This window comes from Melospiza georgiana, chromosome 5 (assembly GCF_028018845.1).
Source record: "Melospiza georgiana isolate bMelGeo1 chromosome 5, bMelGeo1.pri, whole genome shotgun sequence".
NCBI classification, from domain to species: domain Eukaryota; kingdom Metazoa; phylum Chordata; class Aves; order Passeriformes; family Passerellidae; genus Melospiza; species Melospiza georgiana.
In genome coordinates, this window is record NC_080434.1 from 67,520,549 (window position 1) to 67,547,333 (window position 26,785).

Below are 26,785 nucleotides of genomic sequence, written 5' to 3' on the forward strand. Positions count from 1 at the left end.
GAGCTTTGCAGCAGAACCAGAATCCAGCCCCTCCTGCGCTGTGCCTTGGCTGCTCTGTGAACTCCCACTCTCCCTCGTGCGTTAATTGGTGGGGAATTCATTAACCAGGCTAATTTAGAGACCTCGAGGCTGCAGGGCGCTGGGTGGCAGGAGAGGAGAGGCAGAGTTCTGGAATGTTCCACTGAGGATGGAATTACATCTTCCCTGTAGATGTGTTCCAAGCTGGAGCTGGAGTTCAGATCACGGTGTGGAACCCTGGAATGGTTTGGGTGGGAAGGGACCTCAAATCCCACCCAGTGCCACCCCTGCCATGGCAGGGACACCTCCCACTGTCCCAGGTGGATCCAACCTGGCCTTGGCCACTGCCAGGGATCCAGGGGCAGCCCCAGCAAATCTGGGAATTCCAGCCCAGCCTCTGCCCACCCTCCCAGCCAGCAATTCCTTGCCAAGATCCCAGCCCAATCTCCCCTTTCCCAGTGGGAGCCATTCCCTGGCTCCTGTCCCTGCAGGCCTTGTCCCCAGTCCCTCTCCAGCTCTCCTGGATCCTCTTTAGGGAATTCCTGGAATTTTCCTTTCTCTGGGTGAACATTCCCAGCTCTCCCAGCCTGGCTCCAGCCCTGGAGCAGCTCTGGGGCCTCCTCTGCAGTTCTGTGTGAAATAATCACACAGATTATAAAGCTCCTGTGAGAGAAGCTTTTAACATTCTTAAAATCAAGCTCTTGTGGCTTTTAATACATTCCCAGGAGCACAGGTTGACATCAGGAGCAGGATCAGCTCTTCCCAAAGGGGCAGGAACAGTTTTGAGGAGCAATTTGGGATGTATTCCTTACACTGGGGTTTCAAATATGCCCAAAACTGGATGGTTGTACTTTTCCTTTGGAGCATTACAGATCCCACAGCAGTTGGTATTTTCCCCTCTGGCCATGACATTTCCCCATTTTTTCAGGTCACAGAGAATTTGCTCCTTGTGCAGCTGCCCGACCATTTTCCAAAGGGTGTGGAGTTGTTGAAGTGCCTTGAGGTTTCGAGGGAAAACTCCATTTTATTGGGTACCCTTGTGCAGGATGGTTTGCCATGTCTCAGTCTGTGTGCTGGGCACTGCTGCTCCTGTCCCCTCTGCTGTCTCTTCCTGCTCACAACCCAGCCTGGCTCACCTGAGCTCAAAACCTAGCCTGGCTGACCTGAGCTCCCAGCCTGGCTCACCTGGGCTCCTGGACTGGCTCACCTGGGCTCAAAACCCAGCCTGGCTCACCTGGACTCACACTCTGGCCCTCCTGAGCTCCCACCTCTTCACCCAGGAGCTGTGCTCACTTTTCCAGCTCAACTTTAACCCTAATCCCCATCCTAACAACCCCATTGCTTTGGTTTTCCATCCACAGCTTCCAGGGGAAGCATGGGATGGTTTCCCTGAGCTCCTCAGTGCTTAGGCCAGCATTTTTGTCACCTTGTGAGTCCCTGAGGTGACAGTCCCCAGCTGGACGTGCTGCTGCCCCTCACACCCCAGCACGCTGTGGTGCTGCTGATCCCATGGTTTTGGCATTAATGCTCCTCTCCCTCTTGGAACAGGGGCAGATTAGAGGGGCAGAACACACGGACAAGGATCTTGGCAGAGCTTTGTCCCCCAAGCAGCTGGGAGGCTTTGGTAAGGACCCCGTGGGTGTGGAGTGTCCGTGCTGCAGGGCTGTGCAGGGCTTGGGGAACTGGAATCCCTTGGGCTGCTCAGAGCCTGCAGGGCAGCTCCAGAAGGCAGAAGGGACCTTGGGGTGCTCTGGGAATCACCCCTGTGCAAAGAGGTGTGAGAAGCTCTGTGAGATGTGCAGGGAATAAAATTGGGGAGTTTCAGGCTGGTGCAAGCAGAGATCTCCCTGCATGGGGGAGCTGCTGCCTCCTGGGCAGTGCCACCCTGTCCCCCAGGCTGGCATCTCACCAGGATGCTCTGGGTGTGTGGAACAGCACTGGCTGTGAGCTGGGGTGCTCAAGGGTCAAAACAGTGCCACAGGGACAGGTAGGAGCTTTCTGTGGGGCTGTGGATGGTCCAGGGTGGAGAAGGGCAAAAACCTTCTGGGGTTCTCCTTCCTGATGTTTGGGAGGTTTTCTTCCACATGGACCATGAAGGGCAAAAACCTTCTGGGGTTCTTCTCCTTCCTGACATTTGGGAGGTTTTCTTCCACATGGAGCAGGAAGGGCAAAAACCTTCAGGGATTCTTCTATCCTGATGTTGGAAGGAGATTTTCTTCCACGTGAAATATGAAGGGCAGCGGCCTTTAGAGGTTCTCCTTCCAGATGTTGGGAGCTTTTCCTCCATGTGGAGTATGAAGGGCAAAAACCTTCACAGCTTCTTCTCTTTCCTGATGTTGGAAGGAGCTTTTCCTCCACATGAAATATGAAGGGCAAAAACCTTTAGAGGTTCTTCTGTCCTGATGTTGGAAGGAGGTTTTCCTCCACATGGACTGTGAAAGGCAGCAGCCTTTAGAGGTGGTTCTCCTTTTGGATGTTGGGATGTTTTTCTCCACATGGAGCATGAGGGGCAAAAACCTTCAGGGGTTCTTCTTCTATCCTGATGTTGGAAGGAGCTTCTCCTCCACATGAAATGTGAAGGGTAACAACCTTTAGAGGTTCTTCTTTTGGATGCTGGAATATTTTTTCCCCACGTGGAGCATGAAGGGCAAAAACCTTCAGGGATTTTTCTTCTATCATGATGTTGGAATGAGCTTTTCCTCCACGTGGAGCATGAAGGGCAAAAATCTTCTTGGGTTCTTCTCCTTCCTGATGCTTGGGAGGTTTTCTTCCACTTGGAGCTGAAGGGCAAAAACCTTCAGGGGTTCTTCTCCCTCATGTTGGGATGTTTTTCTCCACGTGGAGCAGGAAGGGCAAAAACCTTCAGGGGTTCTTCTTCCTGATGTTGGAAGGAGATTTTCTTCCATGTGAAATATGAAGGGCAGCAGCTTTTAGAGATTCTCCTTCCAGATGTTGGGAGCTTTACCTCCACCTGAACCATGAAGGGCAGCAGCCTCTAGTGGTTCTTCTCCTTCCGTATGTTGGAAGCTTTTCCTCCATGTAGAGCTGAAGGGCAAAAACCTTTTCCTCCATGTAGAGCTGAAGGGCAAAAAGGAGTTCTTCTTCTATCCTGATGTTGGAATGAGCTTTTCCTCCACATGGACCATGGAGAACAGCAGCCTTTAGAGGTTCTTATCCTTTTGGATATTGGGATGTTTTCTTCCACATGGAGAATGAAAGGCAAAAACCTTCAGGGGTTCTTCTATCCTGATGTTGGAAGCTTTTCCTCCACGTGGAGCGTGAAGGGCAAAAACCTTCTTGGGTTCTTCTCCTTCCTGATGTTGAAAGGAGGTTTTTCTCCATGTGAAATATGAAGGGCAGCAGCCTGTAGAGGTTCTTCTCCTTCTGGATGTTGGGATGTTTTTCTCCCTGTGGAGCAGGAAGGGCAAAAACCTTTAGGGGTTCTTCTCCTTCCTGATGTTGGAAGGATGTTTTCTTCCATGTGGAGCAGGAAGGGTAAAAAAACCTTCAGGGGTTCTTCTATCATGATGTTGGAGGGAGGTTTTCCCTCACAGGAACCATGAAGGGCAGCAGCCTTTAGTGGTTCTTCTCCTTCTGTATGTTGGAAGCTTTTCCTCCGTGGGAAACCTGAAGGGCAAAAACCTTCAGGGGTTCTTCTATCGTGATGTTGGGAGGAGGTTTTCCTCCATGTGAAACATGAAGGGTAGCAGCTTTTAAAGGTTCTTCTCCTCTCTGATGTTGGAAGAAAACCTTCCCAGCAGAGCAGGGATGGCACAGAGGGTGTGCAGTGAGGTTTCTGTGTCCCCACAGACATCCCAGCTGGAAACACTTCTGAAGTTGTGGAATGCTGAAACCCCTCACAGCTCCCAGCAGCCTGGAGAAAGCCCTGCCCAGCAGGGAGGCTCTGGGATGTGGGCTCAGTCATTGGGGGGAGACCCTTCCCTGTGTGCAGGTGGAAAAGGGCCTGGAGAAGCCCAGAGAGGACAGAGCAGTGAATTTGTGGCTGTGCCTCACCCTCTGTGTCCTCACAGCAGGGGCAGCCTCACAGCCTTGCTCCATCAGGACTGAGTGAGCAGATTTTGGCCTCATTGTCCTGCAGTTAAATGGGAAACCTTTGCAAATATCCTGATTTTCTTCCCTTTTTAGAGACAGGAATTGCTACGACCACAGCTCCTGATTTCCAGCCCTACAGGGTGAATTTGGGTAGGAATCAATTCTTTTACTCCACCTTTTTCTCCCCATATTTCCTTTTCTCTCCAACTACTCCCATCCCAACCCAAGTCAGAGCACAGAGCCGTGCCAGGTCCAGGATTTCATCCCTTCTCCTGTGCACGACTCAGGTGAAGGAACCACTTGAAATAAGCCTGGGAAAGGTGTTTGGGTTGGAACAGATCCCAAGTCCCAACTCCCATCCCACCCCTGCCATGGGCAGGGACACCTCCCACTGTCCCAGGTGCTCCAAGTCCCAATGTCCAACCTGGCCTGGGACATCCCATAGATCCAGGGGCAGCCACAGCTGCTCTGGGAATTCCATCCTCTAACATCTCCGTTTCTCTTTCTATTATTGTAATTTATTTTTATCCCACTTTCCCCCCACCAGCCTCTTTCCTGCCTTTTCTTTTGCTCCCTCATTTTATTCTGTTCTGAAGAGTGATAATGTAATTTTTTCCCCAAACAATTGAGTGGATTCCTGGGATCAGGCTCCAATTCCTGATATCTGGCTGCTGTTCATGCTGGTGGTGCATGAAGTGCAATTAACACCAGCTGGTTTTCCTAAACAAGGCAAACAAAGGCAGGGAGAAGTAAAAAGACTTGAGAGAGACCAAATGTATTTGAAATGTTTGGAATTTTTTATTCCCCCAGTATTCCAGTGCCAAGAGCTGCACGGATCAGGGGGGCTGTGATGAGACAGAAACTCTTTCCAGCTGACACACACACTCTTACTCTGCTATTTTTCACGCTTTTAGGAGACTAAAAAAGCTGCATGAAGCCGATTTTATTGGCAACAATTGCTTTTTGGATATTATAATTTTATATAGATAATAATTATTTATAACAACTTTATTATTTCTATGTAGAAGTAGGTTTCTTCTGCCCAGGGAAATTGGGCAATCCCTGGAAGTGTCCAAGGGCAGCTTGCAGCACCCTGGCCCAGTGGGAGGTGAGGGGTGCATGAGAGGGGATTTAAGGCCCTTCCAACCTAACCCATTCTAGGATTTTTTGATTCCTAATTCCAGATCCCAGCTCCATTTGCTCTGGCACTGCTGATCCCTTTTGGTGCTGGCTCAGCTCTTCAGGACTTAGATCAAACTTCTCTTTGGGTGAGAAGTGACTCTTGGGGCTGTGCTGAAAGGTCTGAATTAAATCAGCCAAGGACCATGAGCAGCCATTGCCTGTTTCCTGCATTGTCCCTGTTGCTGGGACCTTTGGATTGGTGACTGTGGAGCTGACACTTCTGGAACCCTCTGGAGTGATTTTTTGAGTCTCTCTGGACCTTCTCCTTAGAGCATCTCCCACTTTTTCTGTGGGATTGGAGCTTTCTCCACCAGCATTTCAATTTCCCTGATCCAGTTCTGCCAAGAGCAGCTCCAAATCCTGCAATCCCATTCCTTCCTTTTCCAGCAATCCCATTCCTTCCCATGCCAGCAATCCCATTTCTTCCCTTTCTATCAATCCAAATCATTCCCTTTCCATCAATCCCATTTCTTCCCTTTCCATCAATCCCATTCCTTCCCATGCCATCAATCCCATTTCTTCCCTACCGATTCCATCAATCCCATTCCATCCCTTTCCAGCAATCCCTTTCCATCAATCCCATTCCATCCCTTTCCAGCAATCCCTTTCCATCTATCCCATTCCTTCCTTTTCCATCAGTCCCACTCATTCCCATGTCAGCAATCCCATTTCTTCCCTTTCCAGCAACCCCATGCCTTCCTTACCCATTCCAGCAGTCCCATTCCTTCCCATGACAGCAATCCCATTCCTTCCCTTTCCATCAATCCAATTCCATCCCTTTCCAGCAATCCCTTTCCATCAATCCCATTCCTTACTACAGCATCAATCCCATTCCTTCCCTTTCCATCAATCCCATTCCTTCCTACATCATCAATCCCATTCCTTCCCTTTCCATCAATCCCATTCCATCCCTTTCCATCAATCCCATTCCATCCCATGTCAGCAACCCCATTTCTTCCCTTTCCAGTAATCCCATTTCTTCCCTTTCCATTACTCCCATTCCATCCCTTTTCAGCACTCCCGCTCCTTCCCGTGCCGTGGGGCTGCTCCTCCTTCCCCGCTCGTTCACGCTGACCTCTCACACACCATTTCTCGCTCTCCTCTCCAGGTGGAGGTGCCCCTGTGGATTTTTCCAATCCTCTCCTTGTTCCCGATAATTGTCTGCGAGGCTGCGCTGACAGCCTGTGAATGGGGTGTGATGTCCATAATCAGCCGGGAGAGCTGGAGCCCTCCCACCGCCTCGGCTCTGTCCTGCTCGGACAGGAGACATTCAGGGGCTGGAAAAGTCGGGAGAGGGATGGGAGGGGATGGAGCGTGGCCTGGCTCCCTCCTCCATGAGCAGGGGGAAAATCCCAGGGGATCCGAGGAGCTGGTGATCAACTTCTCTTTTAAATGAAGTTTAAGTTTGAAATGAAGCAGTGCCTGGCTCTAAAGTCTTCATCTCTCTGCTCTGAAGAGAGCACATCCCTTTCCCAGTTCATTCTCAGACCCCAAAGGGAGTGGTTGGATTTCTCAGACTGAAACTCAGCCCAGCAGTTCCTCCAAGGAGCCCCGAAATCGCTGGAGCTGAGCAGTCATTCCCAAAGCCACAGCCTTGTGGGGGACAAGGACAGGGGGTTCTTTGGGAATGCTCCCAGTGTCCATCACCATCCTGTCCCTGGAGTCAGAGCACCTGGCACCTGCTGGGTGCTGCCAAACCCATCCCTGGGAGTGTCCCAGGCCAGGCTGGAAGGGCTTGGAGCAGCCTGGGATGGTGGAAGGTTGGAAGGTGTCCAAGGCAGGGAGCTGGAAGTAGATGATGCTTAAGGTTCCCACTGTGACTGTCCCCTCCCAAACTCCATGTGCCTCTCTGCAGCATTTTCTCTCTCGTTCCACTGGGATGTTTCCATTTCCAGCAGGTTTGTTCTCATCCCTTCCTTTCCCTCTGTCCCAGCCCATCCCCACCACCCCAGCAGTGCTGCTGCCTCTGGACAGGATCCAGGTGCATGGAAAACTTGGTATGAGACAACTCCCTCTTGTCCTGGGCATGGCTCCTCATCCTCCTTGCTCCACCATCTCCCAAACCAAGTTTGTTGTGTTCTCAGCATGAATCCCACTTTCCTCCAGCCTTGCTCCAGGCTGCACCATTCTGTTCCCTTGAAGCATCCAGCTGTGGGGCTGCTGTGGCCATCCCTGCTGGAATTGTCTTGGGAGTGATGTCTGCTCCTTCCCTTACTCTTACTTCTCACCAAGTTCCTTCCCCACTCAGATCCTGATTGCTTTCCCTTCCCTTAGACTCTTCCATTCTGTTCTCCTTGGCTTGGGAAAGCTCCAGTTGGGAAAGAGCCCAGTTTTCCCATCTCTCTGCCTCCATCTCTTCACCTCCCAGCCCTAATGAATGAGTTTTTTCCTTCCTTCTCCTAATGCTCTTTTCTCCAGCTTGGCTGGATGGGACTCATCAGATCCAATTAGTTCTAATCCAATCTGGTGACTGGGGGATAGGGATAACCTCCTTTGGAGCCAGTCCCTCTTTCCAAGTTGACTTTCCAGGTCCTTTGAACAGCCAGCTCCAGCTGCAGTGCTCAGGGATGCCCTGGAGTTAAATCCCCTAAATCAGTGGAGATTTCTCCAGCACAGCCCATGAAGTAATGTTTGGGTGGTGTCATCTACCAGCTAATGCTCACTGGACTCCTGAGATTCCTCTATTTTATAAAAATTCCCTCCCAATATGAAGTGAAATAACTCCTCTGATGGATTTACTGCTCTAGGCTGGGTTTAAGAGGTGTAGGCTTGGTCATTGCCAATGTCAGGCATTCAAAACCATCTCTAAGCCTTCAAAAGTCTTCATAAAAAGGCAGAAAAAAGCAAGGATTTTTTTTTTAATTCCCATGGTTTTAGAATTGGTGTCTTGGTAGACATGAGGTCGGAACTTTGTGAGATAAGGAGAAGAAAAGGAATCAGAAACATTGGTCTCTGACAGTCTGATGGTTCTGCTTCAAAGTGCAATGACATCATTCTGCTGAGGGAATGTTGTTGATGCTGAAACAAAACAGGAGCTAAAGAAATGGCAGGAATTCGAGGAGGAGGGAGGGAGGAAGGGCAGAGTGCTGCCAGAGGCACAGCAGAACCCTGGGTGAGGTTTCTCTCCCACTGGCCATGTTTGATCCCGGGTTAGTGTTGAGGGATGTTAGAAGTGCTGGTGTCACATCTTCCTGGGTCCAGCTGTGTGTCCCTGTGTCCAGCCATGTGTCCCTCTGTCCAGTCACATATCCCTGTGTCCAGCTGTGTGTCCCTGTGTCCAGTTGTGTGTCCACTCATGTCCCTAGGTCCAGCCATGTGTCTCTGTGTCCACTCATGTGTCCCTGTGTCCAGTCACATATCCCTGTGTCAGGTCAGCATGAATCTGTCCCGGTGTCCACTCTTGTGTCCCTGTGTCCAGACATGTGTCCCTGTGTCCTGCCCCATATTCCTGTGTCCACTTATGTGTCCCTGTGTCCACTCATGTGTCAGTGTGTCCAGCCATGTGTCCGTGTGTCCAGCCATGTGTCCATGTGTCCACTCCTGTGTCCCTGTGTCCAATTCCCCCAGCTCCCTCAGCCACATCAAGGGAGTGGTCTGGAGGAGGAAACCTCAGCAAACCAGGCAATTGGAGAAAGCTGGATTTGATCTGGTCACAGTATGGACCATGTGCACCAGGCCAGGTTGGACATGGGGGCTTGGAGCACCCTGGGACAGTGGGAGGTGTCCCTGCCTTGGATGTTCTTTAAGGTCCCTTCCCACCCAAACCATCCTGGAGTTCTGTCAAACTCTGGAGCAGGCTGCCCAGAGAAGCTGAGCTGCAAAGGGACCCACAGGACAGGAGGAAGCAGCTTCAGGCTGTGCCAGGGAAGGTTTAGGTTGGATTTCAGGAAAAATTCCTTCACCAGAGGTTGTCAAGCACAGCAGCCCAGGGCAGGGCTGGTGTCCCCATCCCTGGGGGAATTTCACAGCCCTGTGCATGTGGCACTTGGGGACATGGGGCAGTGGTGGCCCTGGCAGTGCTGGGGATGGCTGGACTTGATCTTGAAGGGCTTTTCCAGCCTCAGTGATTCTGTGGTTGTGCCAGCTTGGGTAGGGTGAATTCCCCCTGGTTCTGTTCCATGTTTCCATCACCAGTGCTGCAGACCCTGCTCAGTGACTGGGTGATGGTCACAATAATTAACCTGGGGTTGGTCTTTAATGATGAATTTGCCTCAAGAGCGTCCTTTAGCCAATCCCAAGTAATTAAACTCATTAACATCACCTTGATGAGCCTTTTGCTTTGGTGGCTTGAGGCTGAGCAGTTCCTGCCCTGTTTACCCTCATCCCACCTCATGACCCGTGGGAAGGAGTTCACAGATCAGCTACAGCAATTTCCAAACTGTAGAAAACAAACCCTCATTAGTTTCCTATATCCAGCCCTTGTGTTGAGGATTTGGAGATGGGATTTAATCTCCAGCAACATTTAATTTCATGTTCCCAGCAGGAGGGTTGCTGTAAGTGGGGACTGAGTTCATCACATTAAATCTGGAAATAAAATGCTTTTATTTCACTGCCCTCACAGTGGTGGCTCTCCCAGACTCAGCTTTTCTCTTTCAAAAGCTGCTGCTCTTCCACTTCATTGTCAAATCCTCCACCAAACCTCCAAGCAAGGGCTGCAAACCCAACAAAATTTGTCATGGACGCAGATTAACCATATCCAGAATGAATACCCAAATCCATGGGGCAGACCAGCAAAGCCAGGCTTAAAACTGGCTTCTCTTAAAGCCACACATTTTAGACAGTGTTACAGGTTATGGAGGTGTTCAGACTTTGAAAAGACTCATCCTAACAATTGGAAAATTAAAAAAAAATAAATCATGCAGTCATTTTTGAGGGGGAGGAGGTTCAAGACAAGCCCCCACTGCTGTCCAGACTAAGCAGAGTCACCATGGCTCTCTTGGACTCAGCTCTAGGGCTGTGTTTGCTAAGGACAAGAGGAAGAGTTCCTGCTTGGGATCTGGGTAAAAACCTTGGGAAAGGCTCTGGAAATATTTCCTGGGGCTGGAGAAGCAGCCCTGTGCTCATGCAGTGCTTACCCAGCAGTTGTGCTTCTCCCCCTCTTCCTCCCAAGCTCCGGCACGCCAGGATGAGCTGGGATGTGCATGTATAATGTAGCAGCCTGCAAAATATCTTCTCCCAGGCTTCTCTTTGCTTTTAAACTCCCTCCTCCAAAAAAAAAAAAAAAAAAAGAAAAAAAAGAAACCCACCCAAAAAAATTGCTTTTTTTTTGGCAGCTTTTTGGTTTTGGCTGATTTAAAAAAAAAATAAATTAATTTTGCTGCATTTTGAGTTGAAAACATTTCAGCCACACATTGCTCAGGCCTTCCATTTCCAGCTGAAAATTCCCAGGTTGGGGCTGTTTGGTTTAGTTTTTGCATTTGGGTTTTTTTTGGGCGGGAGAAGAAAAAGAGAAAATATTGCAAGGAAGAGCAATTTAAAGACAGAAGTCATTCCCCATGAATAGATTTAGTTAATTTTTAACTCCATGTGTGCATGAAGCCAGTTTTGATGGAAATTCTCCCCAGCTTTCAGCATTATCAATGTGAGAGTCAGGAGGCCGTGACTCCTCTATGTTACTATGAACATCCACAACGACCCAGATCCATGAAAAACGATGGAGAGTTCTGCTTTATTCAAGGGTTGAACAAGGCAACAAAAATAAATCCATGGTTATAATAAACTTTACAGCCCAAATGTTGACTCTGCATGGGGTGGTGTAGTCCAGACCCTTGGCGAAGGAATTGATTGTGCTGGGCCACCACCACCAGTGAAATTTGGGTTTTTCCCAGCTGGGTGAGAACTGCCACTCCCAAGGATTTTGTGGTGGATGCGGAAAATGATGGTGACCTGGGCAAAAACCCAGCCAAGGGCAATTCCAGAAGGACTGGATGGTGTTGGAATGGGTTCTGGCTTATCTTCCAGCAGGGGAGGGTTTAAACCCAATGGTTGGGCTCAACCTTCCATATAAACCAAACAGTTGGGTTCAACTCTCCATATAAACCAAATAATTGGGTTCAATCCTTCATTTAAACCAAATAATTGGGTTCAATCCTTCATTTAAACCCTGTGGTTTGGTCCAGTCCAATAGTTGGGTTCAATGCTTTGTGTAAACCCAATAGTTTTGTCCAATCTTTACTTTAAACCCGGTAATGGGCTCAACCCTTCATTTAAACCCAATGGTTTGGTTCAATCCAGTGGCTGGGTTCAGCACTTTGGACAAACCCAGCTGTTGGGTTCAAACCTTCATTTAAACCCAATGGTTGTGTTCAGCCTTTCATATAAACCCAAGAGTTGGGTTCAACCCTTCTTGTAAGCCCAAGGGTCAGGTTCAATCCTTCACGTAAACCAAATGTTTGGGTTCCATCCAATGGTTGGAGTCAACACTTCATACAAACCCAAGATGGGTTCAACCCTTAATTTTAACCCAAGAGTTGGGTTCAAACCTTCTTTTAAGCCCAAAAGTTGGGTTCAATTTTTCATTTAAGCCCAAGAGTTGGGTTCCACCCTTCATTTAAACCTAAGAGTTGGGTTCAGTACTTCATTTAAACCCAAGAATTGGGTTCAACACTTCATTTAAGCCCAAAGATTGGGTTCAACTCTTCAATTAGATCCAAAGGTTGGGTTCAACCCTTATTTTGATCTCAATAATTGGATTTAACCCTGTATTGACTAAAGGGTTGAACCCAACACAGCCAAACCCTGCAGCTGGGGGAGGTTTAGTTCTCAAACACCTTTGCATGGGGAGGTACCCCAAACTGTGCCATCTTCCCTGCTGCTGGTCATTAACTCTCTGCTCCTCTGGTCTGCTTTTCTCCATTCCAAGGTGGGCCTTAATGTTCTGATCCAGAGAGCCAACAAGTTTACCCCAGCCACTCGGCTGCTGATCCAGAGGTTTGTGCCATTCCCCGCTGTCGGTAAGGAAAAATTCCTTTTCTTTGTGTTCCAGGTGGTGGCTGCAAACCTGCAGGTGCCCAGAAGCCACTGGGATGGACACAGCTCCTCCCTTGCTGCTCATGTCCCCTCAGTGGTGGTCCCTGAGCTGGGGCAGGCAGGGATGGGACTCTGCAAAGCAGAATTTTGGCAGAAAAATGCTGCAGAGCTGCTGGTGGAGGCAGCTCCTCAGGCTTTTCAGTTGCACTTTCCACCCTGAAGCAGCTTCAGGAGTGATCAGCACTGAGTGGTCCTCGACCATTCCAACCTGAGAGCATTTCATTTGCAGGATCTGGGCTGAGCTGTGTCAAATCTTCAAATAAGCAGCAACACTGGGGTTATTTTGCAATAAAATGCAGAGAAATGGTTCTGCTCTGAATGTGTAGATTTCTGAGGAGTCCCTTGTTAAGAGCAGCCCCCGGTGTGTGCAGAACTGAGGCTGCTCCTGGCATGGTGGAGCATTTATTGGGGTTTTATCAGCCCTGTGTTTGAGGGCAGGGATGCTCTGCGCTCAGCCTTTGCTGGGTCATGGTTCCAACCTCCCGCATACGCTGTTATTTTAGCCCTGAAGAAATCACCAGTGGCTTTGGGGTAATTTTTTGTGTAGCTTGTTTATTTACAAAGATGGTGCAAAATCACTAAAAAAATGGGGTTTGCTCCCCGATCCAGGTTGTTTTTTCAGCCATATAATGCCAAATTCTCCTTTCTGGTTTTTCCTTTGCTGTGCAAGTGCCACATCCTCAGAGCTCTCCTGAGCCCCTTTACCTGTCTGCTGCTCTCACTTTCTCTGGCCTTTCTGCTCCTTTATTTGCAGAGAACTGGTTTTTGTGTTCCTCCAGCCCTAAATTGCTGAATTGCTGGATATTTTTCGTCTTTTCTGCCACAAGAGCAGCTGCCTGCTCTGCCTGCAGAGCAGGGGGGACAGGGATTGTGCTCCGGAGGTTGCACTGAGCCTTTTCCTTGTACACCAGGGGTCTGTGGGCACTGTTGTTGTTTTCCTGGGACTTTTCTGGGATCTGTTTTAGGGAGATTCAGCTTTCCTTGGCGTTTTACAACCAGGAGAGCACAAGGGATGAGTTCCAGCTCCAGGAGGCAGCTCTAAGGGGTGTTTGAGTCAAAGACAGGCAGGAAATCCTTGCTGCAGGGTTCATCTGCTTTCACACCCAGGTGTTTGTGTTGGCATTGATTGAGGACCCATAATTAATTTTTTTAGCCTTTAATTAATTCCCCAGATAATGTTTTATTTGTCTGGCTTTGTTATGGGCCAGGACATCAGGGATCCTCCCACTAATTGCTGGTTTGTGGTTTGCAGACCTGGACAAACCCTTCATTAAGATATGTCTCCTAATTCCTTTTGAGCCTCCAGCCCCCAGCAGCAAGGCAGAAATTCTCTATTTCTATATGAAAAGCCAAACACTGGGGTAAAGCCCTTGCTCCAAAAACCCCACAGATGTGGTGCTCAGGAATGGGCTGGTGGATTTGGCAGTGATGGTTGGACTTGATGATCTTAGAGATCCTTTCCAGCCTTAATAATTCCTTGATTCTGTGAAATTAGAGAGTTTTCCCCATCCCTTCCTTGCCTCCCTCTGCACTGACCCCCAGGGCTGTGCTGGTTGGGGGCAGCTGGAACACTGGGGGGACATCCAAGCTTCAGGGTCCCATCCCAAATTACTACAGGAGGGGCAGCTGCTGCTGGGGTGGAAGGCAGCCCAGACTCTAGCAGGGATGTCCTGAGGACTCCACAGAGCTTTGGGAAGCCAGGATGGGTGCTAGGGAAGGTCTTGGTGCCCTCAGAGAGGTCTGTGTGAAGGTTGTGTTTGCACCATCAGGGAATGCCCACCTGCAGCAGCTCTGCCTGGAGGACACTTTAACACCAGTGCTGCTGGGTCAGGCCATGCCCTCACCCCCTTCCAAGGTTAATTTTCCAGCTGAAAATCTCAAATTGTAAAAAAAAAAATCCCACCCAGGACCAGAGGTTGGATCCAGGAAACCAAGGCAGGGGAGCAGCTCCTGGAGGAGCAGCCAAAGCCCTGCAGAGCCAGGGGCTGGAAAAGGGTTTGGGGTTGGGGTTGGGGCATCCTCAGGGGCTGAAGGTGTTCCCTGGAAAAGCAGGGAAGGAAGGAGGTCTTGGAGCCTGAGTCTGAGCAGGGAGGGGCTGGATCCTTGCTCAGAGCTGAGGAGGGGAAGGATCTCGGTGCCCAGGGGAATTCAAGGAACCCAATTCACCCTTTTCTTCCCCAGAACTGGGTGTAAACAGCTGGCCCCAAGGCCAGGGCGTCACTGGGGAGGGTGTGCTTTATACTGGAGATGTTAATGGCTAAAAAAACCTCAGAAAACCCCAAAAATCTCATCCCAAACCTGATCTGAAGGGAATTAAAGCTCATTGGAGAGAAGGGAGAGGGAGAAAAGATTTCTCCTCCTTGGGCTTTAGTGTGTGTGTGGTTAAAATTGTTGTGTTTAGGTGATGCCCAAGGACAGATTTAGAGTGTGGAAAGCACCTTGGGATAGGAAGAATCCCTACAAACACCAGGAGTGGGGTGATGCCTTGGTGTGGAGCCCAAGCCCCGTTTCCTCAGAGTGCTTTCAGAGCTGCAGTTTCCATTACCACAATTCCTCCCCAAATCCTGCAGATGACTTTGTCTGCACAAAAATTTATTTATTTCTCTCCCCCCCCCCACCCAGCCTCATGCAGTGTGCTTCATACTGGAGATGTTCATGGCTAATTACCTCAGAAAACCCCAAAATTCCCATCCCAGCCCTGATCTGAAAGAAGCTAAAGCTGATGGAAAGATCCTCATTGGAGAGAAGGAGGAGGGAGGAAGGATTTCTTCTCTTGGGACTTTTTTGTGTGTGTGGTTAAAATTGTTGTGTTTAGGTGATGCCCAAAGACACATTTAGAGTGTGGAAAGCACCTTGGGATAGGAAGAATCCCTACAAACACCAAGAGTGGGGTGATGGCTTGGTGTGGAGCCCAAGCCCCGTTTCCTCAGAGTGCTTTCAGAGCTGCAGTTTCCATTACCACAATTCCTCCCCAAATCCTGCAGATGACTTTGTCTGCACATAAATTTATTTATTTCTCCCCCCCCCCCACCCTCGTGCATTTGAGACATCCATGCAATCCAAGTTTAGCCATAATTAGCAGCGTTTCTGCTCTCTCAGAAAGCAGAAGGGGAGCGGCGACGTGAGCGCCTCGTCTCAGACAAACCATGCAAGCAGCTTTTGGCTTTGGGACCAGGGCAGGCAATCCAGAGCCTTGGAAAAGCATCTTGGGAGCATCAGGGCTGGCCACCCCATCCTGAGTCTGTCAGGAACTCTGTGCCAGGGCATCCCTGGCCAGAGCAGCCCTGCTGGGCTCTTTGATCTGCTCAGTTCTGATTGACAGCGAGCAGGACGGGGTGTGCGAGTGTTAAAAACGAAAAAAAACCAGGGGCTAAACTTTCTCTAAATGAAAGGCCTTGTTTTGTTTTTTCTCTGGGATTCAGGAGCTGCAGGGTTGGGAACACAGATATTTTGATAGATGGGAAGAGTGGTCTGGTCGTTGGAATATTAAAGAGAGAGACAGAGTGTGCGTGTGTGTGTGTTCCTCTCCCTCTCGAGTGGAAGGAGCATTTGTCACCACAAATCATCCTTGATTGCACAGAGCTGCCTTCAGAGAGGGCTCACCCACCCACCACCCTCAAAAAATTAGACATTTGTTATATGACATGAATTGAGATTAATTAGCGAATATTAACCCATCAAGCAGTGCAGAAACACATTTTTGGAAGGCACTGGTACTTGCAGCAACAGTGGGTTTGTCTCAGTTCTGGGTGGAAAGTTTGCAGGGAAATGTGGTGTGGGGGGTGCTGGAAAATGCCACTTGATCAGCCCAAAAGTTTTGTGGGAATGAGCAGCTTTTCCCTGGGAGAAGTTGGGAAGTGCCTGAATGAGAGGATGGGCTGCATATGGGAGGGTGGTGCTCAAGCCCAACTCTTGGTCAGATTTTAGACAGAATTTGGGGTCATCTCAAGGCCTCAAAAGCCACAGGCTGGGCAAGGAGGAGGGGTCAGATGGTGCACAGAGCCACTTTTCCCCTAAAATGTGTGAAATTATGGAATAGTTTGGGCTGGAAAGGACCTAAAGACCACCTAGGTCCAAGCACAGGCAAGGACACCTTGCACTAGACCTTCCTGTAAGTCTATTTACCCTTATTGCCCCAGAGGAAAAAAAAAAGGTTATTATTCTCCTTGAGAATTCCATCTTTTCTTTGGGATCAGAGCAATTCATCTCAGCAGATTGAGGAGAGGAAATCTGGAGTCAGGGCAAACAGAACCTGCCAGTGGGGATTGATCAGGGCTGATCCTCCTGCCTTTCTCCTCCTCAGCCAGTGCCAACATCTGCAACGTGGTCCTGATGAGGCACACGGAGCTGGAGGAGGGAATCGATGTGTTGGACACTAATGGGAACATCGTCGGCTCTTCCAGAGTTGCTGCCAAACATGTGAGTACAGGAGCTGGGAGAGCTGGGCCACAGCTGATTCCAGCCCCAGCACATCCCACAGCCTCTGGAGGTCCAGGGCTGTAGAAGCTGGGAGTGGAGGAGATGCAGAGGACATGGAAATTTGGGGCTGGCCCTGGTGGTTTGGAAGGGCACGGTGACAGGACAGATCCCTGGTGCTTCCATAGGAATTCCTTGTGGAACACCCAGCAAAGATCCCTCACACCTTTTCCCAAATGAGGAGGACTCAGGCTCGGGGCTGAGCAGCTTTCCAACCCTTCCCTGCCAATCCTGCGCCAAAACCTGCCACCCAAAGCTGGCTGAGGGCAGCCAGATGTTGTTAGCCTCGTGAACAGCTGGTTTGCTCTCCCTGTCACCCACTCTGTGCCACCTGCCTGGAACTGCTCCCTTCCCATCCCTGGGTGCAGTCCTGGCTCCTGAGCACCCCCTGAGCTGTTGTTTCCAAGTGGGCTCTGACTGAGATGTGGAGCTGTGCTGAGCACACGCCCAGGCACAGGAGTTAATAATATAATGCTTGGCATTTCCCTCCCTCCTTCTGTCCAAGGCACTCCAGAGACAGCAATTAATGTACAGCTCTGCAGTCCTCGGCAGGAACGGGGAGATCTCGAATAGCTCTCCATATTGTTGGTTAACAGGGGGATTAAAACAATCTGCTGAAGGGCTCAGAGACACTTCTTGGAGCCAGTTTTCCTCACTTCCCTTAACTGGCTCCAGGACCCACTCTCCCCTCTCTGTCCTGATGGCTGAAAGAGAAAATGAAGATTAAAAGTGAAGGCGCTGTGCAAGTGATGTAGGTGGAGCTTAAATGTAAAATTTGGGAGTTCTGAGAACTTCTGCTCAGCTGCCAGCCAATCCCAGCTCTTCCTCCTGGATAGGTAAATCCTGGTTTTTGTCATGTGAAACGTGGCAGATCCTCAGTGTGACACAGCTGTCCCTGTGTAAGGGTTTGTTGTGATATTAGATGTCCCTGTGACATAAAATCATGGGATAGTTTGGGTGGAAGGGACTCTAAATCCCATCCAGTATCACCCCTGCCCATGGCAGGGACACCTCCCACTGTCCCAGGTGGATCCAAGCCCCAATGTCCAACCTGGCCTTGGGCACTGCCAGGGATCCGGGGGCAGCCACAGCAAATCTGGGAATTCCAGCCCAGCCCCTGCCCACCCTCCCAGCCAGGAATTCCTTGCCAAGATCCCAACCCAATCTCCCCTTTCCCAGTGGGAGCCATTCCCTGGCTCCTGTCCCTGCAGGCCTTGTCCCCAGTCCCTCTGCAGCTCTCCTGGAGCCCCTCCAGGCCCTGGGACATCTCTGGGCCTCAATAAATCCAAGCCCTGCCTAGGTTGCTCCCTCTGGTGAGTCTGGCCGGGAAGGAAGGATTGTGGAGGCACAATGCAGCTCCATGGTTGGGGTTTCCTGGGAGAGGAGAGCCCTGTGTGTCCCAAATCCCTGCAGGGAATGAACCAGCAGTGATGGGAAACAATTCCTGGAGCAGCAGTGAGGAGCTGCATCCCCAGCACGGGGATCAAAGCTCAGCTCAGGCAGGAAGGGCTGAAGTTGCTGCTTGGCCATGGTGGGATATTTCCCCGACAGCATTCCCCCTCCAACATTTCCCTTACAACATCTCCCTACAACATCTCCCCTACAACATCTCCCCTCCACTTCCTCCAACATTTCCCCTACAGCATTCCCCCTTCAACATTTCCCTCACAACATTTCCCTACCACATTTCCCCTCAAATATTTCCCTACAACATTTTACCTACAACAATTCCTCCACAATGTCTCCCCTACAACATTTCTCTACAGCATCTCCCCTACAATGTTTCCTCACAACATTTCCCCCACAACATTTTCCCCCCAACATTTCCCCTCCAACATTTCCCCTCCAACATTTCCCTACATTTCATCTACAACATTTCCTCCACATCTCCCTACAACATTTCCCCTACAACATTTCCTCCACATCTCCCTACAATATTTCCCCTACAACATTTCCCTACATTTCCCCCACAACATCTCCCCTGCAATGTTTCCTCCATATTTCCCATCAGTGATTCCCATCTCATTCCCATCAGTGACGTAGGTGACACCACCTATTAGAGTCCAGGCTCTGGCCAAGCAGTAGCTCTATTCAGATGGGATAATTGATGATAAACCCAGATGTTTTCTGCATCAAAAAGTATCCAAGTTGCTTTGGCTTGGCAATTTGACCCCCTGTACATGACAGCTGAGCCTGCTTTTAAAGTGAGCTTGGAGAATCATTATCCAGGCATGATTTTGCAATTCCCAGCTGCTTTGAGGTTTGTCAGCTGCGGCAGACTCCGGGGTGACAGTTCAGTGCCCTCAGCAGAGCCATCCTGAGCCTGGCAGGTCCATCCTGGGTTGGTTTGGGATGTCTGCATGTGTTTGTTTGTTTGTGTTTGCTCCACAGGCCCTGCTGGAAACAGCCCTGACCAGAGTGGTCCTGCCCATGCCTATACTGGTTCTACCTCCCATCATCATGTCCGTGCTGGAGAAGTGAGTCTGACCAGGGGGAGGGAGGGAGGGGCCTCAGAGGGTGCCAGGCATGGATATTTTATGGGATCATGGAATGGTTTGGGTTGGAAAGGTCCTCCAAGGTCATTGAGTCCAACCATTTAATGGAATCATGGAATGGTTTGGGTTGGAAAGGTCCTCCAGGATCATTGAGTCCAACCATTTTATGGGATCATGGAATGGTTGGAAAGGTCCTCCAAGGTCATCTAGTACAACCATCCCAGCACTGCCACCCATGTCCTCAGGTACCACATCCACAGGGCTTTTGTTGGGTTATGTTTTAGTCTGGTTTAAAGATGGGGTTTTAAAAACTTTTATTTTATTTTTAGTCCCATGTGAAGGGTGAGATAATACAGATGTTATAAGTTATGTTATTACAATCAGAAGCTGTTTCTTAATTATAATACACTGTGTTTCTTCGCTTATTAGCTTTAGCTCCACTATGTTGTAAATGTTTTGAAGATAGTTATTTAAAATTACCCCTGGTGGGTTTTACTACAATGTATCTTTTACAGTTCTATTTCTCTAAAGTATAGAGTCTTTTTTGTATGGTTATCTTTTGAAACTTAATTTCTCTCTCAACAATTTCTCTCTTATTATATGGCATTTCTAAGTCAGTATTTCTTATCTCAGGGTTTGCATACAGATGTACACTACGAAAGCCTTCTGTCAGGCTTTGAGAATTTTCTATAAATCCATTTCCCACAGGCTTTGAAACCCCCCAGGGATGGGGACTCCAACCCCAGTGCTTAACAACCCTTTCCTTGAAGGAATTTCCCCCAAATCCATCCTAAACCCTCCCTGGTGCAGTTCCCTCTCCTCCTGTCCCTGTTCTCTGGAGCAGTGCCCGACCTCCCCAGCTGTCCCCTCCTGTCCTCTCCTTGTGCAGAGCCACAAGATCCCTCCTCACATTTCATCCACCAAATAGATTTTTTTGCATATTAAATTTCCACATTTAGGACCAATCATTTCCATCATTTCAATCAATTTCCATAATTTAGGACCAATGTCCAGCTTGTTGAAGTTTTATGTTGGTGTGACTATTTTAACTCACCCTGCCAGCCCAGCAGTTTCAATAACCCATGGTGGAAGGTCAGTGTGAGACAAAACTCCTGAATTCAGTGGAAAACTGCCCCTGGTTTTTAGGAAACATTAGAGATTAAAAGGGCTCAGCTGGTTTTCAGAGAGATTATCGTGGAATCGTGGAATTGCTTGGGTAGGAAGACACCTTAAACATCATCTAATTCCAAGGAGGAGCAGATTCCAACCCCCCTGATTTTGTGCAAAACATTTGAATTTTATTTCATTCTCCTTCTGGACAAAATCTCTGCAGCCTCTTCCCTGTTCTAAGTCCTTTGTCACCCACAAAGCCAGGATTTACCTGCAGGATCTACTGGGAATGTGCCTGGGAGTGGCTGTGCCTTACTCTGGAGTAACTTACTCTGCAGTAATTTACTCAGGGCTTACTCCAAGTCATATGTAGAACTGAGGCTTTGCACTGAGGTGGTTTTGTGTGTTCCCACTGGTTTAACTGGTTCCCATTTAACCATCAAAAAAATCAACACTCAGGACAAATTATTTTATTGCTTCAAATTATTTTATTGCTGAATATCCACAGATAAAATCCTTTATGTGCAAAAAATGTGGAGAAATTTGTAGAAAATTTCTCCTCTCTAAATTATTATTGTCTCCAGCAGGACACACTGAGGGCCCATCCTGGGCCATCCCCAGGCTGAAATAAACCTGGCAGTAAAATTGGATTGGCACGTGGGGAGAAAATAAAACTGATGGTGAAATTTGCTCCCTCCTTTGCAATAAAATAAAACCAGTAAATCACTTCTTTGTCCTCAGGGGCATCATAAATCCTTGGATTGATACGGGTTTTGCTGAATGCACCTGTGCTCAGTGCAGGCCTTTCTAAAACTGATTTTATCTGTGAACTTACAGGAGATTGCCCTCCAAAAAAAAAAAAAAAAAAAAAAAAAATCATCATTTTAACGTATTGAAAGCTTTAATTCACGTTTGTGAGGGAAAATTTTCCTTCTCGCTGCCACAAAACTCCGTGAGTATAAAAATATCCGGGCTCTGCTTTTGCCTGCCTGAATTGTGCCCGGAGCTTTGTGCCTGCTGCATTTTCCATCAGATATCCTCGGGTTCCTGGAAGGCTGGCAGTGAGAAGCAGCAGGGATGGGGAGTGAGGTGTGGCTTGGCCACGCTGCTGGAGCTGGTGGCAGCTCTGGAGCAGCCCTGGGACATGGGGAGTGTCCCTGTCTGTGCCTCAGGGAGCTGAAGTCAACTCTCAGATCTTAAAACTCGTTCCCAAAGGGCTCACTCAGAGCTGAAAGCTCATTTTGGGGGAAAAAAAAATCCATTGGAGCATTTGGGGAAAGTGTAACTTGATAAATTTAGTGGGATTTGAGTTTGAGGAGGGTGTTTTAATGGGGGTGAGATCCAGGCAGGCATTATCCATTTATTTATAGAAATCCCTACAGGGCCTGTAAATGGGAAGGATGAAGGTGTCACTCTGCAGAGCTGGGATCAGGAGCCACAATCTGGATCTTCCAATGGATTTGCATTTGGGATATGGGAAGGAGGGGATGGTTCTTCCAATAGGTTTGCATTTGGGATTGTGGGAAGGAAGGAACTATTCCTGCAAGTTGTTTGAATTTGGGATGTGGAGAACGAAGGGAATGATTCCTCCGAGTATTGTGAATTTGGGATTGTGGGGAAGGAACAATTCCTCCAATGGATTTGTATTTGGGATTGTGGGAAGTAGGGGATGATTCTTTCAATGGATTTACATTTGGGAAAGTGAGGAAGGAAGGAACAATTCCTCAAATGGATTTGCATTTGGGATTGTTGGGAAGGAAGGGAGCTATTCCTCTGAGTATTTTGAATTTGGGAAAGTGGGGAAGGAAGGAACAATTCCTCAAATGGATTTGCATTTGGGATTGTGGGGAAGGAAGGGAGTTATTCCTCTGAGTATTTTGAATTTGGGAAAGTGGGGAAGGAAGGAACAATTCCTCCAATGGATTTGCATTTGGGATTGTGGGAATCAGGGGATGATTCTTCCAATGGATTTGCATTTGGGATTATGGGGAAGGAAGGGAACTATTGCTCCAAGTATTTTAAATTTGGGAAAGTGGGGAAGGAAGGAACAATTCCTCCAGTGGTTTTGCATGTGGAATTGTGGGGAAGGAAGGGAGAGATTCCTCATTTGCATTTGGGATTGTGGGGAAGGAAGGGGGTGACTCCTTCGAGTACTTTGAATTTGGGATATGGGAAGGAGGGGACGATTCCCATGCCCAGTGTGATTCCAGGTGCAGGTGGGTGATGGTGCTCACCTGGGTGGGACTCCCACCCCTCCAGGGCCCAGCCCCTGCCCCCAGCAGGGTGTCAGACCCCAGGAATTCTCCCCAGCTCGCTGCTCCCAAAGTTTATTTTAAGTGGCCAGTTCCCGGCCGCCGTCTCTCCGCTCGCATCCAGGTCTTTCCTCTCTCCCAGCCATCTCTCCATCTGCATGTTTTAACTTCCCCAGCTGCCTCTCTCGTCTCTTGTGCCATTTTTTTCAGCTCTCTTGGCTCCTCTCTTCTCTTTGCCTGCTGTGTATTTTAACTCCCGGGGCCGCCTCTCTGCTCTCCAAGTAATTCCATGTTCCCTCCCACCGCCGCGCTCCCGCTCTTGCCCATGTTTCATGCATTTCCTGCTGCTTGGACTCTGCTGGAGCAGTGAACATATAGAACCAATGTTTATTTTCAGCCTGCATATGCCACGCAGGGAACACGGTGTCAGTTATCCGTGCAGATGTATTCTCATTGAGCTTTTATAAATAATATCCGTGCCGGCAGCTCTCGCCGCGGGGAAATATCGGTTTGGAGGTGTCTGAGGGGTGAGGGTGACTGATAATGGGGGTTCTGTGGTGTCTCTATGTCCCACAGGTGTGGGGACAGCAGCAGCCACTACAGGAAGTTGGGCTCTTCATCCCCATCTCCCTTTATTCCTTTTATTTAGCCCCTTCTGTCAGTCCTTTGTTTGGTTGTTATGATGGAATTTGGGAGATGGAGCTGTTTGCTCCCAGCCACCATCCAAGGCTTCTCCAGCAGCTCCCTGCAGATCTGCAGCTGCTTGGAATGGGGCAGGCCAGCCCTAAGTGCAGCCTCACTCTGAGCTCTGGGCTGGGAGAGCCCAAATTTTTGGCCTCTGTGGTCTGGCCAAGAGTTGGAGAAGCTCAGTCCATCACCAGCATCTGCTGGGGACACTTTGGAGGATCTCTGAGCAGAACCTGAGCTCTTCTTACATCCTTATCTTATCTCAGACCTCCTCTGTGCCCCTCAGAGAAGACCTTTCAGAGAGTCTGAAGCACTGAGAAGGTTCCAAGAGCTCGGGAATGTCAGGATGCCCTGGAGAAGGCCTTGGAGCTGGCTGGGCAGTGTCTGTGGAAGAGACAAAGCTGGAGCTGCTGGCAAAGGGCAGGAACTGAGGGAGAAATGGGAGCAGAACAGTTGTGTCCATGGAAGAGGAGCATTTCTGCTCTTCTTCACCTCCAAATCTTCCTCATGCAGCAGTTCCCAGGGCTGTTTTCCTGTAAATCCCATAAAACCAGGATGCTCCCGGGCTGGATCAGCACTGCAGAGCTGCTCTGGCTGAGCTGAAGCAGTGACACCAGCAAAAATGGATTTTCCTGGGGGCTGGCCAGTGCTTTGTGGTGCTGGAAGGACATTTTCTTTTCCTTGAACCCTGTTTGTTCCTGAAGAGCTGGAGTGAGGCAGGAGTTCCCCCTGGCCCTGGTGTCCCTGGGTTTTCCTGGAGACATTCCCGTGCCAGGGAGTGCAGGATGCTCCCACAGGTGCTTCTCCTCCCAAGCCCCGTCCAGCCCAGCCCTCAGTGAAGTTTGTTTGGGCTCAGCAGCTGCCAGCAGTGACACCTTCAACTGCTGGGGCTGTTCCCGGAGTAAACACGGAAACTGCTCCTTTAATGGTGTCAATCAAGCTCAAAAAGGCCCAACCTCCCTCCTTTTGCATCTGCTGTGTCCTCTGAGGGGCTCAGGGCTGGGCTGCAGGGTGAGGACAGTGCTGGCCTGGCTGGGTGGGACAGCAGAGCTGCTGGTCACTGGTAGAACTCACATTTCCCAAAGTGACCCAAAACGGGTGAGAAAAGCTGGAAGACAGAGCAGAGAGACCTGACAGGCTCAGCAGGACGGGGATCTGGGGATCCCAAACTTCCTGGGTGCATGAGAGGGGTGCTGTGAGGAGTGTGAGAGCACTCAAGATCCCTCAGGATCACCCTGGACCCCCCCAGGACCCCCTCAGGATCACTCAGGATACTCCAGGATCCCTCAGGATCACCCAGGATCCCCCAAGATCCCATAGGATCCCTCAGGAACCCCCAGGATCCCCAGGACCCCCCAGGGACCCTCAAGATCCCCCAGGATTCCTCAGGACCCCCCAGACGCCCCCAGGATTGCTCAGGATCCTCCTGGATGCCCCAGGATCACTCAGAACCCTCCAGAATCCCCCAGGGTCCCTCAGGACCCCCCAGATTGCTCAGGATCCCCAGAACCCCCCAGGATTCCCTAAGACCCCCCAGGATCACTTAGGATCCCCCCCAGGATCCCTCAGGATCACTCAGGATCCCCCAGGATCCCTCAGGATCCTCCAGGACCCTTCTGCACCCCTCAGGATCACTCAGGACCCCCAGGATCACTCAGGACCCCTCGGGATCCCTCAGGATTCCCCAGGACCCCTCGGGATCCCCCAGGACCCCCCAAGATCACCCAGGACTCCCCAGAACCCCCTAGGATCCCTCAGGACCCCCCAGGATTCCCCAGAACCCCCCAGAACACCCAGGAACCCCCAGGATCCCTTAGGACCCCCCAGGATTCCCCAGAACCCCCCAGAACACCCAGGACCATCCAGGATCACTCAGGACATCCCCGGATCACTCAGGATCCCTCAGGACGCCCCAGGATTCCCCCAGGACCCCTCAGGACCCCCCTAGAACCCTTCAGGATCCCTCAGGATCCCCCAGGATTGCTCAGGACCCCCCTACGATGCCCCAGGATCCCCTCAGGATCCCCCAGAATCCTCCAGGACTCCCCAGGATCCCTCAGGATCCCTCAGGATCCCCCAGGATCCTCAAGGACTCCCCAGGATCCCCAGGACCCCCACAGAATCCCCCAGGATCCCCCAGGATCACTCAGGATCCCTCAGAACCCCCCAGGATCCCTCAGAACCTCCCAGGACTCCTCAGGATCCCCCAGAACCCCCCAAAACCCCTCAGGATCCCGTCACTCCCCGCGCCCCGCGGCGTCTGGCGGTGTCTGCGCTGCCTCTGCTCCCGTTTGCAGCAAACAGCCCAGAAACGCCCCAGACTGTGTCAGCTGGGAGCCTGGGGCTCGCTCCCGTCATGTTTGGTTTCGCATCCGACACCTCCTCCCCGGCAAACACGGGCCCGGTTCAGCGCCCCCGATAACTCCCATATGGAATCAATTACAGCACCTCCTGAAAAACGCCAGGGGCAGCTGCCAAATTATGCAAAACTCAAAGCACTAATGAAGGCTGCGATGAAAGTTGAATGAAGGTGTGTTTACAGCGCCGTGTCTCCGTGCAGCAGATGCACTGTCTGTGTGTGTGTTTGTACCTATGGCCTACTCCGGGCCTACCCAGCCCTCAATGAACCTCCCCAGCCTGTGGGGAAGGTGAAACAGGAAAGCTTTATAAATATGATTGTCTGGCAAAAGATTTTGAGAATATAGAAACTATAAACAAGAAATGAAAGCAAGCTTTGAGATCCCTTAGTTACTGAACAACTGGAAAACAATGGCATGGCCAGCTGGAGACCATGGTATGGCCATCTCCCTTTTCATTAAACAACACCCTCTGCTTGCAGGCAGCTCCAAGGGTCAGAGCAAACCTTACAGCTTGGCAGAAGGGGCCCAAAGAGGTGTTTTTAGGGTTTAAAATGTAACACGGTATGGTAATGTAGTGATTCTTATGGGCTGTATAGGATTAGAGTTGAATGAAGGTGTGTTTACAGCGCCGTGTCTCCTTGCAGCAGATGCACTGTCTGTGTGTGTGTTTGTACCTATGGCCAGCTCCAGGCCTACCCAGCCCTCAGTGAACCTCCCCAGCCTGTGGGGAAGGTGAAACAGGAAAGCTTTATAAATATGATTGTCTGGCAAAAGATTTTGAGAATGTGGAAACTGTAAACAAGAAATGAAAGCAAGCTTTGGGATACCTCAGTTACTGAACAACTGGAAAACAATGGCATGGCTGACTTGTGTCCTAGAGCTAATCCCCTGTCACTATAGGACACGAAAGAACACAAGCGCACACCGCTGTTCTCAAGGTGAAAAGAAAAGGGAAGTTTATTTTCTGACTCCAACATTTATAGTTTTCTAAGAGTGACAGTGGATTGGAGGGTGACAGTGCCACCTCTCCAATGACACTGGACAAACCAACAGTCAATCAACTTTCTTTTCCTCCATAAAGGAATGGAAAACAATGAGTTATTTACAGAAAATGTGTGAGAAA

General features: G+C 49.8%; 1 protein-coding gene across 2 annotated transcripts in view; it reads left to right on the forward strand.

Moving 5' to 3' along the window:
• The window catches only part of SFXN5 (sideroflexin 5), a 107,867-nt gene that overhangs the window by 53,799 nt on the left and 27,283 nt on the right, over positions 1 to 26,785 (forward strand). For both annotated transcript variants that reach the window (XM_058024925.1, XM_058024926.1), the window contains 3 exons: positions 12,116 to 12,206; positions 16,586 to 16,701; positions 19,150 to 19,235. In XM_058024925.1, the coding sequence (XP_057880908.1) occupies positions 12,116 to 12,206; positions 16,586 to 16,701; positions 19,150 to 19,235 (293 nt within the window). The remainder of the gene's footprint in view (positions 1 to 12,115; positions 12,207 to 16,585; positions 16,702 to 19,149; positions 19,236 to 26,785) is intronic.